This window comes from Eretmochelys imbricata, chromosome 9 (assembly GCF_965152235.1).
Source record: "Eretmochelys imbricata isolate rEreImb1 chromosome 9, rEreImb1.hap1, whole genome shotgun sequence".
In the NCBI taxonomy this organism is placed as follows: Eukaryota; Metazoa; Chordata; order Testudines; family Cheloniidae; genus Eretmochelys; species Eretmochelys imbricata.
Window position 1 is genome coordinate 25,034,406 of NC_135580.1, and position 19,141 is coordinate 25,053,546.

At 41.5% G+C, this 19,141-nt stretch overlaps 1 protein-coding gene across 3 annotated transcripts in view; it reads left to right on the forward strand.

The window, feature by feature from the left end:
• Window positions 1-19,141, forward strand: part of PLCH1 (phospholipase C eta 1) — a 131,426-nt gene that overhangs the window by 62,934 nt on the left and 49,351 nt on the right. For all 3 annotated transcript variants that reach the window (XM_077826413.1, XM_077826414.1, XM_077826415.1), the window contains exons 4-6: window positions 3,726-3,855; window positions 8,611-8,781; window positions 16,730-16,823. In XM_077826413.1, the coding sequence (XP_077682539.1) occupies window positions 3,726-3,855; window positions 8,611-8,781; window positions 16,730-16,823 (395 nt within the window). The remainder of the gene's footprint in view (window positions 1-3,725; window positions 3,856-8,610; window positions 8,782-16,729; window positions 16,824-19,141) is intronic.

Below are 19,141 nucleotides of genomic sequence, written 5' to 3' on the forward strand. Positions count from 1 at the left end.
CAAAGCTATTTTATTATCTGGTAAAAATTCCAGTAGCAGGGTCACTCCACTTGTTTAAAACTGACACAATAGATTTGTTTTTGATTTGTTAACAATACACAGAAAAGTTACTTGGGTGTGCTTTAGTTTTGGGGCCAGTGCAGCAAGGTCTACACTGTACACTGGGTTTAGGACAGATAATTACAAACATTAAAGTGACTTAATGAATGTCCTAATCAATAAAAGGAACTGTGTAAATCTGTGAATTGCAGATAGATAGGTCCAAATTCTGCGTCGTGCTTTGCATAGGCACATTCCTCAGATGGTAGCAGGAGAGCTGGATGGATTTGGCTGCCCCGGGTTGGGCCCTTCTGAAATGTTACACACAGGCTGCTCTGCTGGTCTTCCACAAACAGGAATCATTTTGAAGGGTTTACAGTGTGTACACTAGTATTCAGTGTGTGTGGTCTGCATGCTCATTATTCATATAAAGAAAAGGAGTACTTGTGGCACCTTAGAAACTAACCAATTTATTTGAGCATAAGCTTTCATACTCTCTCTGATTTAGCAGAAGACTCTATGCACAACCCCCACTCCCTGCTGGTACACATTATTCTACTCCTAGTGACTTGTGCATGGTGCTGGTCTGGGCTACACTGCAGTTGTAATGTGGCCAGCAGTCCCTTACATGCCCCTCATTCCTAGCTTTGTCCAGGACAGGATTAGGGATATGGCGTTCTGCTCAGGAAACCCAGAACTGTAAGCCACTGCATTGCCCCTCTGCCTCAGCAAGTGAGAGGTTTGCTGCTGTTATACTGTGTGTCAGATCCCTGACACACCCGCCTGTTTGCCTTGCCAGCCAACCCCTCAGAAATCTGTCCATCCAAATCTTGCCTGGCAGGTAACAATCAGTGAACCCCAGTTCTCAAGTTTCCCCGAGACGTCTCTCAGTAGGGTCTAGTTCCTCTTGCTGGACACACACACAAATTATTAAATTCACTGCCTTCAATGCATACACCAGCCTCTGAGGTTAGCTGAAGACTCAGACTTTACTTCACTATAACAGCACTGAGATAGTTTATAGTACACCTAAGAATAAGTGTATTAGCAAAGAACAGAGATTTAAATGAGACTAAGCAAGAGAAAAAGCTGGGAGATTGCAGAATGAAATGACCCTGTTACAGTTCCATCTTGACTGAGACTGTAATGGAAGCCACAAAGGTGTAGATTTATCCCCAAAGAGGGTAGAAGCTTGCAGCTAGAGAGAGCGGGGGACTTGTAAGCTGGAGAAAGGTAATTGAGAATAAGTGGTTGGGAGTAGCAGGGGAGAGAGAGAGTGACAGAGAAAGTCAATGGGGTGTCTGAGAATTAAACATACACTACTGGAATAACAGCTAAAATCAGACACAAGAGAGGCAAAGGGGGAAAGTGTTATGGACTCAGACAAAAAAAATTCTGTCAGAAGTTGGCACTATTTTTAAATATTCAAAATACAATGAAATTCCTGCTAGGATAAGGGCTAACCATCAGGAGAGCTGGATTTGGTGCTTAACTATTTTATAAGATTTTGGATTTGAGTGGACTTTGCCTCTATGGGAGGAGGAGTAGGCCATGTCTGAAACATCGGAGAGTTTGTACGTTATTACTTTTGAGTCAAATAAATACAGATGGCCAGATTTTAATTTCCTTTTCAATTACACTAGTGTAAATCCAGAATAACTGTGTAAACCAAAGGAAAACTACCTTTGTGAAATTATCATCACAAAGCATTGTTCTATCATTTTTCTTTTTAAGGAAGCTAAATTTGGCCAAACTTTTTATCATGATGAGTCTGTTCTTGGGGAGAGTTGCAGAGATTAAGGATTACATTACTGGGGTCCACAAAAGAGCAACAGAAAGCTTCCGGTGAAGTCAGGAGAAGTTGTGTAAGCTGGTGGTCTTGGCTAAAACCTCCTTGGGAGGTATAGAACAAAGGGCTACAGGAGTGGCTGCAGAAAAGTTTAACGTGTTACCTAGAGCCAACCCCTTGTGGAGAACCCCTGAGTCAAATCTGTGTGTTTGGCTTCAGCATAGTGGTCAGGTTTTGGCCTAATGTGCTCAGCTGTGAAGTCCTTATTCAAGGTAAAGCCACCTTCAACTTTGTTAACGAATTTTTAATGCTCCCCAAAGCTTTTAGGAATTATAAATGGAATTTGCATTTGTACACTGACCCCATCCTATCTCTTGCATTTAAATGAAGGAATCACTTCTCCTACTGAATTATCTTGCATTATCATTTAAAATGTAGTAAATGTTGTCTTTGAAGCTCGTGCTGTAATTATGAAGAGCCATTTTAATGATCAGAGTGTTATTTTAGTGATCAGAGTGTAATTCTGCCTCTTGAAACATTCTTGCCTAGTGCTGCAGGTATAGAACAGTTGTACCCAACACTGGGATGGCTCAAGCAATTCCTAAATATTTTTATCTCAAATGGTCCTACAGCTATTAAAGTCAGTGGGCAGGGAGTGGAAGGGGAGTTCTGTAAAGTTTAGGAAACTCACCGGGTCACAGAAGCAGCTGGGGCCAAAGGCACAGAATATGCATTTCCATACTTTTCAAAAGGACTTGCTGTAGGTTAAGGGAACTCCGACCCTGGAACCTTGTTAGGTCTGTAGGATGGACGTCCCCATGGATGTAAGGAAGCCTGCAGTCAGAGAACACATCTGCCCTGTGTATCTGCTAAAGTGGACAGCACTTGCCTGTTGCCTAATACCTAGATTGATGAACAAATTGTGCCAGCTAGGCACTAGGCTGTAAGGTCTAGGATGCTCCACACCAGCCTATAGTAGCACCAAGATGGGGATTGTGTGTCAGGGAGCACCCTCCCGCCCTGAACTCCACATCGCATATAGATTACATGTGGACATAGGATGGTTCAGTTTATTTTCCCCAAGTATGTCTGACTCCCTCTGTACTCTGCAGTGACGGTGAGGTGGGATGGGGAGGAAAGGGTGGGAATGAAAGAGAAAGGAAATATGTAGAGGGTGAAGGAAACATGATTAGAGGGGAGAAGAGACCTAAGGAGATGGGATTATGGTTAAGAATGTGATGGTGGAATGGAGAAGAAGCTTTCAGAAGAATTAAAAATATAAAGGTGAAATAGCAGCATGAAAAAACAAAAGATTAAACTTAGAGGAGAGAGAGGATGGAAAAACACGAGCTGTTAATTTTTTAATAAGGGTCTTATTGAAATTGCAGTCTTGCAGTTATCTATTTAGACTAATTTCACTGTGTGACATCTTTATTCCATGCTCTAGCACTAGATGAATTTTGTCACTGATACACATGCCCATTGAGCAAGACTCCTGGTGGTACAAATCATGAGCCAAACACATCCCTGGTGTGGTTCCCGTGACATCATAATTCTGATCCCAGTTATACCAGTGTAAATCTGGAATAACTGTGAAAATCAAGAGAGTTACACTAATGTGTACACTGATGCTGTGAGATCAGCATCTGGTTTATTGACTCCAGAGAAATGACACCAGGGATGAATTTATCCCAGAGTGTGGAAGTGGACACGTTTTGATGCAAACTATGGGCCATATTCTGTCACTTTGGGACAAATTTTGCCACCGTTACTTATACTGAGGGACTGATTGGCATATGTCATATATGGCAAGGCTGGAGGAACCTGACCCTTTGTAATTCTCCAACATAAAAACATTAATTTTAAGTAGTTTAACCTTTCCTTAATATATTTGCACTTGGGTGAAACAGACCTTTGAGGAAGCTGATAAGAATGGAGATGGCTTTTTGAATATTGAAGAGATCCACCAATTGATGCATAAACTGAATGTCAATCTGCCCCGCAGAAAGGTGCGACAGATGTTCCAGGTCAGTGTACTTTTCACACAGTGCAATATTTTGTTTGTAAATACATATTGCCGTCTCCGGGAAAAGCTTGAGGTCACTGACAAAAGTGGGTATTTTTAAAGATTAATGAGCAAACAGTTCCATTTCATTGTTGTTATATAAGTGAAGAGAAGGCGAGAACACTGTACTATGTGATTTCACCCTTTAGCTCTAGCTAGGTTGCTGACATTGGGCAAAAGCCTCCATGCCAGGAATTTTCACAGCTGATTAATTACAGTCTTGATAGAAAAGTTTTACTATTTTGAGGTATGTGTCCCCCACCGTATGCCATTTCATAAGTGGTTTATTGGAAATCAATGAGCCTACTTATGTATTAAAGTACTTCTGAATGTGAATACGCGTGACAGAATGAAGTCTTCAATTAGGTTTTCAACATTACTCCACCTCCTCGCCTGTCTTCCAAAAACCAGTGTCTCATTAACAGTAAGAGAAAACCCATGTGTAGTGAGTAAGGGGAGCAAGAGCCTGAAAAGGGAGTTGAAAGGGGCAAGAGGAGGTGGGATCATGGTGCAGGGGGACAGTCTGCTCCTTTCTAATGCATGGAGTGCAGATTGCATTCAACACACATGCCCAGAGGAGTCCAGCCAGAGATTTTGCCTGCCTGAGGCACAGTCTCCCCAGTGTGTAAGTCCCAGAACATTCTGTGCAGAGCTGTGGCATAGGTGCCGTGATTCATAGATTATAAGGCCAGAAAGTACCATTGTGGTCATCTAGTCTGACCTCCTGTATAATACAGGACCTCTCTGGATTCCTGTTTGAACAAGAGGATTATCTAGCCCTTAATGAATTAAGTTGCCTCACAAACACCTGTGAGGTAGGTAAATATTATTTGCATTTTACAGATGGACAAAATAAAGTGCTAGGAGGTCAAGTAATTTGTCCAGGGTCACACAGTGAACCCATCGGACACTAGAATGACTAGGGGGCAGCATGGAGCATTCATTTGGGAAGCCAGAAATAGAACCCAGGAGTTGGAACTTCTAAGTTACCTGTCCTCTCTTCTAGCCCATGGAATTTCTCTTGGAGCATGTTGTTTGCACTGTATCACTTTTAACTTCATATAGATATATATACCTCATGCTGAAGGGCCCAACATACACAAATTGTAGAAAGGACACACAGTTTTGGGCACTATTTGTTCTCATCATTCTGTATCTAATTTTGCTCTTACCCTAGTGTAAATGCAAAGTGGAGCTGCTACCTAATGCGGAAGTGGTTGAAATTTTTTTCATAGCAAAATGTTAAATGAAAAATGACTTTTTGAAGGAAATGACAATTTTTGCAGAAACTTCTGTTTTTAAATTAAAGTTAGCAAAACTAATTTTTTTTTTCACTTTGAAATTTTCTGAGAATATATTCATCATTGTTTGACCATCCCTAATATTTACACCATTGGAAATGAAAGATGCTAAAGATGTATTGGGTGCACCATGAGCAAAACAAAATGCAAAAACCAAGATTATGGGCGAAAACCTAGACCACTGCACAAAACAGAAGTTTTTTAAAGATCCTAGAACCCTTTACAAATGTGCATAGCCTTCTGGGGTACAGTCAGCATGGCACAGCTGTAAGCTTTGGAATGCAGAGTATGCTCCATGGCTGTGCAAAGCCTGGGAATAGTATGGACTAGCTAGCAGATGTAGAGAAAAATTACACTGAATTTTGCCCCCAAATCATAAATCTTGTTTGGGGTATGTGTAGACTTTAAAATGAGCAAACAAATCTTATTTCTTACCTTGTAGCTAAAAATCATTTCCTTTTTCACTTATGTGCTAAGATCTGAGTTTATGGATTTAGATGACAGCAATGCTAACTCCTAACATAGTATAATACAGGGGTTCTCAAACTTCATTGCACTGCGACCCCCCTTCTGACAACAAAAATTACTACATGACTCCAGGAGGGGGGACCGAAGCCTGAGCCCGCTCAAGTCCCACTGCCCCAGGTGGAGGGTGGCGGGGGGGAAGGGAGGGAGGGGGGACAAAGCCAAAGCCTGAGCCCCACTGCCTCAGGTGCGGAAGGGCTCAAAACCCGAAGCCCAATGGCCTCAGCCCCAGTCAGGGAGCCTGTAACCTGATCCCTGCCATCCAGGGCTGAATCCCTCGGGCTTTGGCTTGGGCTCTGAGCCCCAGCAAGTCTAAGCCAGCCCTGGTAATGCCATTAAAATGGGGTTGTGACCCACTTTGAAGTCCTGACCCACAGTTTGAGAACCACTGGTGTAATGAATGCAGCTCCCTGTGATTCCTTAGGTATTACTAATGCTGCATCTGCAAGAGAAACAGAGAATTGTGAAGTCATGTATTGACAGGCAAAAAGCCTTTTAGTTCACTTTCAAATGGAAAAGAAATATCTAGGGATGTAACATGATCTCATTAACAGGCAACCTTTTTATAACCCAGAACCATCTATTATTTTGATTTGACAAAAACAAGTTGAATTTTTTTCCTTTGTTGCTGCCAGCCTATATCTGGGTTCATATCATAGACGTTGCAGAAATGGTTAGAACCCTTGCTGTTGAAGAAAGAATGACATTTTGAAAGCTTATCCTGTTGTTAGACTGGTTTGAGGACCAGGCGGATAGCCCTTATTTCTCGAATCATCCTCACTCATGCAAGGGGTCCAGTGGACTTCCATTATTACCAGATTCATGCATGATAAAGGATAGACACTGTGCCAAATTCTCAGTCCTGGATCAGGCAGCTTTGTGCTGCTCTGATGATACAAAGCAGCTAGAAACCTGTCCTAAATGATTCCTCCTGACAGAGTTGGGCTCTGTGCTACCTGTTCCCAGTTTTCACTTGCACCACTGAAGATGTGCCCCTTCCTTTTGTTATGTAGACTTAAATAGTAAAACTATGCCAGACAGATAACCTGCTATCCAGAATCCAGGAAATATTAGATGTATGTGATCCAGGTAAATCTTGCTATGAGGCAATCATGAGTGAGGACACCAGAAGCGGACTACAGGGAATCGACTGATATCCTGACTAGAAGATTTCAAATTTGCCATCAGACATAGTCTGGGAAAGCTAACCCCAGTATAGTTTCATTTTCCCAGCACCCCTGAATATGGAGGATTATATATTACAGAGCAAGAGCATCCAGGAGACAACTGGTCTATAAGGAAAGAGGGGTGTAGAACCATGGAATTATGAGGCTGTATTGTTCATGTTGGTGTTTACTTATATAGAGTACAGTGATATTCATATCCTAGAAATGTGTTTAAAACAAATGGTAAATGGAATACTTTGTTCAAAGGGAAAGTGAAAATGGAAGGTATAGTTCCAAACTGGACAACTGGGGCTACTGTTCACTGTAGTTACAGGCTGGCTGATCAGCAGCTCCACTCTGGCAAGTGTGAGAGTGGGTGGAGGAAGGAAAAGCTGACCCCAGAACAAAAAGGATTGGTGGTGAGATTAGCATTGCCAACCCTCCAGTTTTGTCCTGGAGTCTCCAGGAATTAAAGATTAATATTCAATTAAATATTATGTCATGTGAGGAAACCTCCAGGAATACGTCCAACCAGAATTGGCAACCCTAGATGAGATGCAGGCTGTAGTGAGAATGTGTGTTCACATTTTATTGGGTAAACTGTTGGACAGAAGAACCCACCCTGAGGGAATTCAGGGCAAATCAACATTAGGAAGAACTCTGTACAGAAAGGAGAGCCCTGTCCAGAGAAGTTAAGGAGGCACTATCTTTAATAGGACTCTGCATGGCTGCAGGCATCTTCATTTGCAGATCTTGATGCAGGATCAGGACATAAGGCCTGGGTTAACTGAAATGTAAAGAAAGTGCATAAAGAAAAACAATATGCAATGCTGTGAATGAGAGGTGTTATTCATGGATGCACATAGGAAACTAAACCATCTATGATGTTAAAACTTCCTTTCACTTTTCTTGAGCTGCTTACAATCTAAAACTCAGCAGGAAAGGAGTCTTTCTTGAGTTTGGGTTACTGGAGAGACCTACATCAAAGAGAAAATAAATTATAAAACTGCTGTCAAATGGTTTGTAAATCCAAAGCAAATCCTATTAGGCAGATGCTCAAAGTAAAAAGCAGTAATAATAATACAGTAAGTACTGTTTTCTTCTCTAACAATAGCTCTGAGGACAAACTAAAACAGCAATCAAGACTGTGGAGATATTTTTCTGCATGGAATGTAGCTGTTGTTGCAGACTTAATCCTGTTCACATACACTGTGCTGGCAATGGGATTAAACGATTGTTGCAATTTATCATGTTGACATCTCTTTAGCATTGTAATATAATACAGAACATTTATAAATGTCAGATTCTGCCTTTCGATGAAGTCAGTGGGCGAGATTCTGATGCTATCCAGTGTGACTCCATTGAATCAATAGATCACTCTAGATTTACCCCAGTGTAACTGAGATCAGAATCTGGCCCAATGTGAGTCCTTCTCATGAAATAATTTAATACAATGAAATCTAAAGACAGAATTTGCCTTTTCATTGAGATTTTGTTGTTTTACTTAACCAATTTAATTTCCACCAAGAAATCCAATAAGAATCCTTTAAATTTTGTTGTAACATTAGCAAGTGCTTGCTAGCGTTGTTGAGGATGAGTGGGTTCATGTGGCTTGAAGTGTATTGAAAGTGTATCTTTTCTTATACGTATGTTCTATTCTGCTCCATTCCCTGAATTCATCATATACCTACCCAGCACACTTACTTGGGTGTTCTTGCTCCTCAGGAAGCTGACACAGATGAGAATCAGGGAACCCTAACATTTGAAGAATTCTCTGTGTTTTACAAGATGATGTCATTACGACGCGATCTCTACTTGTTGCTTTTGAGCTACAGTGATAAGAAAGATCATCTCACTGTTGAAGAATTTGCTCAGTTTCTGAAGATGGAACAAAAGGTAAGAGAATAATAAATTTAGCTGATGGTCTTGTTTTAACACACAACAAAAGTGTGCGACCAATGTTAGCTCTTACTTTGTCCAGGCTGTAAACACTAGCAAATGCTAAAAATGAAGGATTTGGAATGGAGATGCTAAGACAAAATGAATCTGATTAAATACTGTAGTACAGTAACTTCTCACTTAACATTATAGTTATGTTCCTGCAAAATGCAACTTTAAGTGAAACGATGTTAAACGAATCCAGTTTTCCCATAAGATTTAATGTAAATGCGGGGGGTTAGGTTCCAAGGAAATTTTTTTGGGGCAGACAAAAGGCATTATATACTGTACAGTACTGTGGTTGGGAAGTGCCCCACACTTACCCCACACAGACACAGCCCACTGCAGGCATGGATGCTAGGAAGCACCTTTGCAGCAGCAGTGGCAGCTTACCCGGAGAAGAACAGGTGCCGACTTTGTTGGGGGATGCTTCAGGCCTGCCTCTTCCCATCCCCGCTCCACTCCAGGCCAACTTTTTCCCACCCCTACTCCACCACCTCTCTGGAGCACGCCGCATCCCTGCTCCTTCCCCACCCCCAGAAAGTCCTAAGCGCTGCCAAACAGCAGTTTGGCAGGCTTAGGACTTTCTGGGAGGGAGGAGGAGGAGTGGAGACGTGGTGCTTTCCCGCTCTTTCCCCTCCCTCCCAGAAATCCTAAGTGCCTCCAAACAGCTGTTTGGCAGTGAGGGAAGTGCTGGGAGGGAGGGGGAGGAGGCGGAGAAGAGGAACTTGTGCAATGCTCCCTTGTAAAGTCGCTGCTCTTCCACAAAATCTTACATGCAGTGGACAGAGCAGGCAGCCAGACGATGTTATAAGGCAGCATTGTGCAACTTTAAATGAACATGTTCCCTAATTGAGCAGTGACGTAACTTTGAAACAACGTTAAGTGGGAGGACGTTAAGTGAGGAGTTACTGTACAATCAAATGCTTTTGGAAAGCAGGAGCTTTTTGATCTTTTATGGGGGAAAAGTGGCATATTAGGTAAATAACCACACTGGCTTATACTGACTTCCAGATAATAAGTTTACATTTAATGTTAGTAATCCAACAAGCAGTGCCTTTTAGTGCTGTAATGTTGTATCTTATAACTTCTCTTGCTTTTAGAAAGTTTCTTGTTTATGTTGAAAGGAGGGTGCAATATGAGTAAGGGTAACAGAATCTGACCTTTAATAAACAAAAGGTTTGAAAAGCATGTTAGAAAGTGAGTGAGGACAATACAAATTACATTTTAAAGAAGAAACAATTACTTGGTTTTTAACAAAATAATGTAGGATGAAGAAAAAGCTAAAGTCTGTGACTTTCCATATCTGATTTGCCTGTCTAGTTTTAGTTCAGTAATTTGTGTTAAAATGAGTTTTGATGCAACATCTTTTCATTTAAACTTAAATTAAATCCCATACGTTTATTGAATTTTATCCTCAACCTAGGAGCCTCTAGGTCACTTTAAAAACAATAAATAACAGCTACTGTACCTTTAAAAAGCAAGACTTAAATATTTACAAATTAATAAAAATTTAAAATGTTCAAGCTACTTATACAGGAAGTTAATAAAGTGGACTCACTTCAAGCTATCACTACTGACAATTGATTAGTGTTTTCTTTATTGTAGTTTTAATATAATCTTTTGTTCATCCCTAAAGTGAAGTGAAGTAATGAGCAATATATCAGAATTAATATTATTGGAGTATTACATTATGACAATCTCCTGTTTTGAATTCTGACTTGACTATGTCAGAGTGGGGTTAGGCAGTGTGCCTAGAAATATAAATCTTTATAACAACTTTTTCTGTTAAAAATCCATGTTCTTTGTACAGGGCTTCTTTTTTAAAAAGATTTTTGAAGAGATTGTGAAATTTGTTTTGGTTTAGTACTTACAAGGCTTTTCTTTGTATATAAATTTTGGTTTAGTACTCAGCAGTTCTCTTCTTGTAACAGGCAACATTTTCATTGCCTTTACCAGCTAGGGCACTGGTATCTTTTTGTTTAAAAAAATATGAGAGATAAGCTATACAACATGCACAAACCTCTGTATTTGAGCTCTTCAGGTCAGAGACTATGACAGAATTGTTTGAATGTAGGCACCGAAATCCACATTTAGGCTTGATTGTTGTACTGAGCAACTCAGAGTGAAGACTATAAGAGCTGCAGGTGCTGAGCACCTCTGAAAATCAGGCTACTTTTACTTACTTGCTTAAATATGGATAGACTGTAAGCTTTCTGGGACAAGGGCTGTCTTTTAGTTCTTTGTTTGTACTGCATCTAGCACAGTGAAGTCCTAATCCAGGGCTTGGAGACCTAGGAGCTACAGTCATACATATAACAAATTAAGATGCTGGTGTATGAAAGTTATCTTTAGTGTGTGGACAGCAGATCCCATTGGCTGGGAAGCGAGGCCAATGGGAGCCACAGGGGTGGCGCCTGCAGGCAGAGGCAGCATGTGGAGCTCGGAGCTGAGGTAGGGGAGTTCCTGTTGCCCTTCTGGGGAGTCCCCCAGTAAGCACCGCATTGCACCCCAATCCCCAGCCCTGAGTCCCCCTACACCCAAACTCCTGCTGCTGGGGTGTGGGGGAGTCCGAGACTGCCCCAGTAACAGCCGGTGTGACTGGTCCAGGGGCTGCTCAGACGGCTCCCGGGCCAGCCGCATGGGCTGCTGCAGAAGTCACAAAGGTCATGGAAAGTCACGGAATCTGTGACGTGCGTGACAAACATGGAGCCTTACTCATCGCTCTATTGCTGCTTTGCTAACATTTGATTGTTGGGTTGTGGAGTTTTCTAACATCCTACCCAGAGGGACTGTGACATCCTCCTTCCACTCTCTCCTCTGCAAGCCAGGGATAGTGTCACTTCTTGGTGAGCTTTTGTGACATTTTATTTTAGGCCAACAGATGACTCATTCAAATACTCAGAAAACAACATCTTGCTGAACCTGTAGAGGGTTGGTTTTTTGAAAGAAAAATGTCTGCATCAAAATCAGTCTTTCATCAGCAGCGTATAAATTCCTACATTCAAAAGATTTACGTTCCAGTATTAATTAGCATATTCAGTAACTGATGTATCCATATATGCCTATATTCAAACATTACCGTTCATGTAAAAGGCATTTTACAATTTAATTAAAGTAAATTTTAATTAGAAGTGAGAATCTGTGTCATGTCTCTCAAGTTAAAGTTAAAAGAGCACAAGTGAAGGGACTCCTGTCCCTTAACAGCTGTAACCTTTGCCTAGATTATACATTTTCATTCCTATTACACATGCAAACGCTGCCATACAGACATCAAGGAGCCTGTGAAAATGATGAAAAAGTTAATTCTCAACAAGTTGTGCTGAAGAAGGCTCTGCTAGGAATAGCCTTTACAATCAAAGAGCAGCCTCTACTTGAGCTTGGATAATCAGTTATTTTCTCCAGTGAAGTGTTCTCATTTCTATTATCCTGTGTAATTCTAGTAGGCTTCTCATGATGCAGGTTTAGCTTGGAGTTATAAATAAAATTTTCTAAGAAACAAACTGAGCCATCCCCTGTGCTCTCTATAACATTTGGAGGGAGAGAGATATGAGCTGATAGATATTTCTGTCCTATGATTACAGTGTATAGTTATTTCAGTATACTAGCGATGTTTGGTATTTGTATTGAGGTTTGTTTGAAAGCTTTAGCTTTAAGAACCTGCAAGTCATCCACTATTTTCATGTTTCTTTCCATTAGCTGAGAGCAGCAGTTCTCAGCTTATGGGTCACAGCCGCCAAGATGCTCACCAGTTGTTGTCTTCACGTGTCACACTCCATTTCCCATTCTTTGTCTTCCACAGAAAAGAAATTGCTCAGTCATGTGCAGCTGGTCTCTCTCAGACATGAGGAGCACTGCGAACAAATGTACCCAGTGCTCACCCTGCTTCTTCTGAAGCACTGAGAAACCTGAGCAATTTTTAGGAACACAGTTCAAAGATTCTGTGCTGTAGCTGAGAAGGACCAATTGTGAGGGGTTGGGCTGACAGAAGCAGGATGGTCATATTATGACAAAATTATTAACTTCAGCTTAAAATCTTGGAGCTACTGTTCAAAACCTGTTAAACCTCCTTCTCTGCTGGCATCTTGGCATGAAAGTTGAAGTGAAAATTCTTAGAAATACCAAGTCTTCTACTTTTTAGCATTAAAAGTCATGGTAAGGAAGAGCCACTAAACCATATGCTACTTCTGGTGCATAACTCTTATTCTTGCAGCTCTCAGAAACACTGGCCAATTATTCTATTTAATGCATCCCAGTAAAGCAAAGGTAAATGTGCCTGCTTCCTCTAGGGTACTGAGTGCTCACCTAAAACTGGCAGAGGCAAAGGAAAAGACACAGGAATGTTGAAACCCTGCTAATGGTGTAGAAGGCACGTCTGTGCAGAAGGAGACTGAATACACTTTACACACATGGTCAGACAGCCTGTCTTCTATTGCAACCTGACAAGTTTTTCATCTACTCAATTGATGATGATGATGGCAGAGAGAGAGACCCTCAGCAGAAGTCTCCCTCACTTTAATAATTCCGCATTCTGGCTGTGTTTTCTGCTTCAGTTTTTGCATATATTTTGTTTGATATTCGTTTGCGTTTGTCCATTTTGTCTGCCTCTCTTGTCTATTTAGATTGTAAACTCTTCAGGGCAGGGACTGTCTTTTACACTGGGTTTGAACAGCACCTGGCACAATGGGGCCACACTTCTGATTGTATTACGATAGCATATGGCAGTCCCAAACAATGGTCTCCATTAAGGAAAATATGTTAGTCACAATAACACTTAAGCACAGGCTTAAATCCCATAGCAATCAATAGAACTCAAGCGTATGCTTAAGCATGGTCTTGCATATGGACTTAAGCACATATTTAAGTGCTTTCTTGAATTGGAGCCAATACTGGCAAATAGGGACATCACTAGTGACATGCGGCAGTCTGGATGGTCTAGCTGTGCTTTTAGGCTTAGCACAGCTTGCCACAAATGCCTATGGTCCTTAGAAGAGGTGTCTTATAGCCTTATTGACAAAGATATGCATCATGCATTAACGGTGTGAACGTCTTACCATCCATTTTTACCACAAATGTATCACATAACATGTGAAACAATGGGTGGTGCAGAATAACCCTGGATAACTTCTGCTTTTGAAGATGTTTGCAAAGCCATGGCAGCCATGAAATCTGTAAAAATCCAGGAGGCCCAGGAACATTTGCTGTGTGGGGATGTGATACACTGACTCACCTTCTGATTTCTATGCAATATCTGGGAGTCAGAAGTAGTATCATAATAGCGAAAAGAGAGACCAATATCATTAGTGTCTGAAGGGAAGAGCTCAAAGTGACTGTGGTATCTCTTCAGTGTTTTATAGAGACATACAGAGAGCATAGATCAGTGGTGGGCAACCTGCAGCCCATGGGCTGCACGTGGCCCATCAGGATAATCCACTGGCAGGCCATGAGACAGTTTGTTTACATTGACTGTCTGCAGGCATGGCTGCCCGCAGCTCCCTGTGGCTGTGGTTCACCGTTCCCGGCCAATGGGAGCTGCGGGAAGCGGCGCGGACTGTGTTGCCAGGGGAAACTTCATTGTCCCATCGTTATTTGGACTTAAAAAAACAACAACACAGCAGTGTAAGATGAAATGATTCCTAGTGCAAACTAAGGATCAAATTCTGCCAGGAAAACTTTTATGCGGTTGCATTTGTGTGCATTAAAAAGTTGCCAGAAAACCTCATTAGAGAACTACTTTTTGTGGTTGAGTGAAGACGTGTAAACCTCTGAGAGACAGGCCTGGAGATAATGGCATCTCATTTTGCTTGACAATTTGCATTTCAATAGCCAAGGTTCTTTTCAAATGAGATCCAAAGAAACAGTGACAAAGCAAACATCAGGATTAATATCTCTTTCTGTGTATCACTAGAATCTCAACATCCTTAGGTATCTGCTGTAACTGCAGTACCTTCCTGACTCTGAACAGAAAGTACTTTAGTATTACAGGATTGATGAAGTGGCAAATATTGACAGTGATTCTGCTCTCACTTCAGTCACTGGAGTAACTGTATGGCAGTTAATTGATTTTCCTAGCATAAAGTTGGCGTAACTGACAGCAGAAACATCAGATGTGGCTTCTCTCTGGTCCTGATCCTGTAAAGACTTCTGCACGTGCTTAAGTTTATGCACTGTGGATAACTCCTTGATGGGGGCTGTTTACAGTGCATAGAGTTAAGCATACGAGTAAGTCTTTTCAGACCTGCCCATTTGTGTGTGCAGCCCAGCAATATTACAGGCTCCATTACTGCTACAGATATGAATGTTTCCCAAGTTACTGCTAGTTTTAAATACTGCACATAAGTCTGGGGATAGTAGATGAGACTCTGTCCCTTCCTCTCAGTTAGTGACATTTTTTGAACTTCTCACTAGCTAGGATAATTCACTTCTGCCCATATTGAGTTCGTGTCCCTAACCTCTGTTTGCAAGAACCTGGGAATGGGAGTCAGGGAATGGATCACTTGATGATTACCTGTTCTGTTCCTTCCCTCTGGGACACCTGGCATTGGCCACTGTCAGAAGACAGGATACTGGGCTAGATGGACCTTTGGTTTGACCCAGTATGGCCGATCTTATGTTATATCTACTAATATCACTATCTGTTTCCCTCCCATTATGACACTTACTGTTTGCACATTAAGATTTTTCCCCCTTCCACTTTCTTTCACATTTTGGCCCTATGCTGCATGGTGCTGAGTGCTTCTTGAGAAGTGGTCAGTGGGAATCAGGGCCTTCACCATCTCTTGGAAGATGCTCAGCACCTGGCAGAATTAGGCCCTTAAAGAGCTCCGCTCAAGGATCTCAACCTTCCTCAAAAGATGTCCACAAAGGTAAGTGTTGGTACTTGGGCCTGCTTACCTACAGACAATGGTAGGGAGGATGAAAAGCAAATCAAGGCTATAGAAGTAGTAAAGTCACTGGAAATGCCAGCCAAAAGAAAGTAAATTCCTCCAGTCAATGAGAAGGAAGAGCAACAAGCCACCAAGGGAACATTTCTTTGAATCTGAACCGTGAATAGCAAATAACCTGCAACACTGAGCAATCCGCCTTGTTGCCTTTGCCTGAAGCAATAATATTTAATACAGACTAGGTACAATTTGAGAAAGAAAACATCTATCTTCCTGGATTCTTTCACTTGAAGTATGATTGATGTCTTAATTTGAAGTTATGCAAAGCCAGTGTTTGAACTAACTTTGGTGAAGAATGAGAAGCTTTATGGAAATATGATAGTATCATTTTTGTGGAAAAAATATGCCTAACCTAACCATTTTTTCACTTCACTTCTGTTAAGTTTAGGGTATGAAAAACAGCTACTTGTCATTATAGAAAGGAGATAACTGACTTCAGTGGGGCCAGACTTTCATCTCTGGACCTGATTCTCCGGTCACATCTCCTATGTATAACAAGTAACTGCTGAAAGCAGTGAAGTTAATTGTCGAAAACAAGTGTGAGGAAAAAAATCAGATTTTTTAAAAAGTAAATTGCATTAAAAATATCAGTATCAATCCTTTCTCTGTACTTACTATTATAATATTGGAATTCGAACTATTAAAGACTCTTTTCCTGCAAATTTTCAGCTCTTAAACCAACCAGTGTAGTTGTGATTATCAATTCTCTACCATGTTCATCCTAAAAGTTAAAAGATAAAGAGCATGAGGCTTGTGGAGAGTTACCAACCCCCTCTTTCCCCCCCCAGAAAAAAAACAAAGGTAATTTAGAATAGTGTTACTGCCAGTTTTATTCATGGTTGACTGAGTTCAGTGTTTGATCACAAGATTTTCAGCCAGACACAGGGGCCTGAAGTATATTTTGACATGTTGGTCACATACTAGAAAAAAATATGTATGCCAGTGCTGTCATTTTTGTGCAGATGAATAATGTGACCACAGAATATTGCCTTGACATCATAAGGAAGTTTGAAGTTTCAGAAGAAAACAAGGAGCAAAATGTTCTGGGGATAGAAGGTAAAGTGTCTGATTCTCAATTTATTTCCATTGCAGTAGAGTGGAAGAGTTCTAACAACGTTTTCCTTGATGTGGCTTTTAATGTCTGATGACTACAACCGATTAATGTGAAGGCTCAACCACATGATTGTTTGGGGGGTATTTTAATAAGTTATGGGTTGAAAAATGGGAGAACAATGGGTTCTAGTACTGTACTACCAGCCACAATTGTACTGCAAGTGATTCCAATATCATCTTAAAACAAGAGTGCAAACAAATTTGTATTGGTTCTTATTGCTAATTGATTATTTGTATTTGTTTATACCATAACCTATTTTCATTGATGTAAAAAAAAACCGTGCTGTTGCACTAGTGTAAAACCACTCTACAGTGGTCCATTAATTTACACTCGAGTAAGTGACAGCAGGGAACATAATATTTTCTTACAAGATTTAGAAACTTGCTCCTTTCATTTGCAAAAACAAGGCTGCAGGTGGTATATTAATTCTGAAACCAACTTAATACCATATTCAGATCTGCATGTATCAATAAATCTTTCAGAATTAGATTGAAATAATTTAAGTGCTACGGTCGGTTAATTAGCCCAGAAGGTAACTTCCATGAGCAGATTAATTTGCTTGTTGGATTCTGTAGGGATAAGAATCATCTTCTTGCTAAACCACAGCAAGGAAACAGGAGGCCTAGATTTATCCTCATGGTTCTGCCATAAGTTCTGTTACTCTGGGAAATTCACTTAGGCTAGAATTAAGAAAACAAAACAAAGCAACAAACTGTGGCATTTTAAACATTTGAAAACACTTCTATTCCTATTAGGTTTAATAACGCTCCCCTCACACTTAATTACATTCAGAGTCTTAATAGTTTGCTTTGTCCCTTTAAAACATTTTAAATTCCATATTCTAAAGTTAGCTATTTAAACTCTAGTCCCAATTCTGATCTAAGTTACACTGGTGTAAATCAGTAACTGATGCAGTGGAGTCATGGTGGTATGAAATCAGAATCAAGCCCTCTGATTCCTTGTCAGGATATGGTAGAGACCTCGGAGCCAAATTCATCCCTGGTATAAGTGGTAGCTCTCTCATTAATTTAAATGGGAATCGTGTCCACTTATGCCAGGGCTGGATTTAGGTCGTTTTCACATTATTGTGACCTATTGGAATATTTCTGCAGTGTTGCATTTAGCGTGGGTTCCAACTTGGAAATGGTTACCAGTACAAAATTCTGGGGGATCTCCAGGAGGCCAGGCCTATCCCCTTGCAGGCCCTGTGCCTCCATATCTCTTTCCGAGCAGCTGCCAGGCATTTACTCTGGCTCCAGCTGTCCCGACATTTCTCTTAAAGAGGGATCCCACTGGTGAAGAAGGCTCCATGGAAGAGGTAATATTATCCCAGTATCATAGGGCTGCTTGCACAACAGGCTAGAGCACAACAGGCACACCTGCCTCATTTTCTCCTTCAGAGTCCCCAGGACTAGGCCAAATAGTCTTTCCGAATAAAAATAGCCTTAGCAGCTTAATTTATCATGAGAGAAAGCCCTGTGCAGATAAACTATAACACAAATCCCATAAGCACAGTCCCAAATTCCCCAGCATAGTCCAGAGGGTACATGCTACACACCAAGCACAGCTTCAGCATCTCTCACCATGGAATCTCTCACCATGCTCCAGCTCTCCAGTGCAACTTTGACATCTCTCACCACACTTCACTCCCAGGCTTCAGTTTTCTGGCTCAGAGAGCCAGCAGGCATCACCCTCTCCTGCTCTCAGCCTTCAGCCCTCTCCAGCCATGGCTCTGTGGCTCAGCAAGGGCCGGCAGCTAGCCCCTCCACAGCTTCCTAGCTCTCAGCCCTTTCCAGCCTCCTAGCTCAGGACAGACAGCAAACTAGCCCTTCTGTTGACTCCTAGCTCTCAGCCCTGTCAGCCTGTCTAGCTCAGGACTGTCAGTGCACTAGCCTCTCTGCCCAGTGAGGGCCTGCAAAGTTTACCACTCCCTGCGGACTGTCTCCCAGGCAGCTCTCACCTGCCCCTGTCCTTTGCTTCTCTAGTCTGTGCACTCAAGCAGTCCTGATGCACCAGCTCTCTCCTATTTACCTGGCCCAGGTGCTGCCATGGCCCTTAATTATGCTAAGTGGAAACACCTGTTTGGGCACAGGTGCGCGGGATTGGTTTCATTTCCAGGCGATGACCATCCTATGATACCCAGGATATATCACTCTTAGTCCATAATCTTCACTGGGCCAGTAGAAAGACAATGTGCATCCCCTTGATGCCTCATACCCCCAACACGAGGCTCCCACTCCATCCGTTACACCAACCCAGT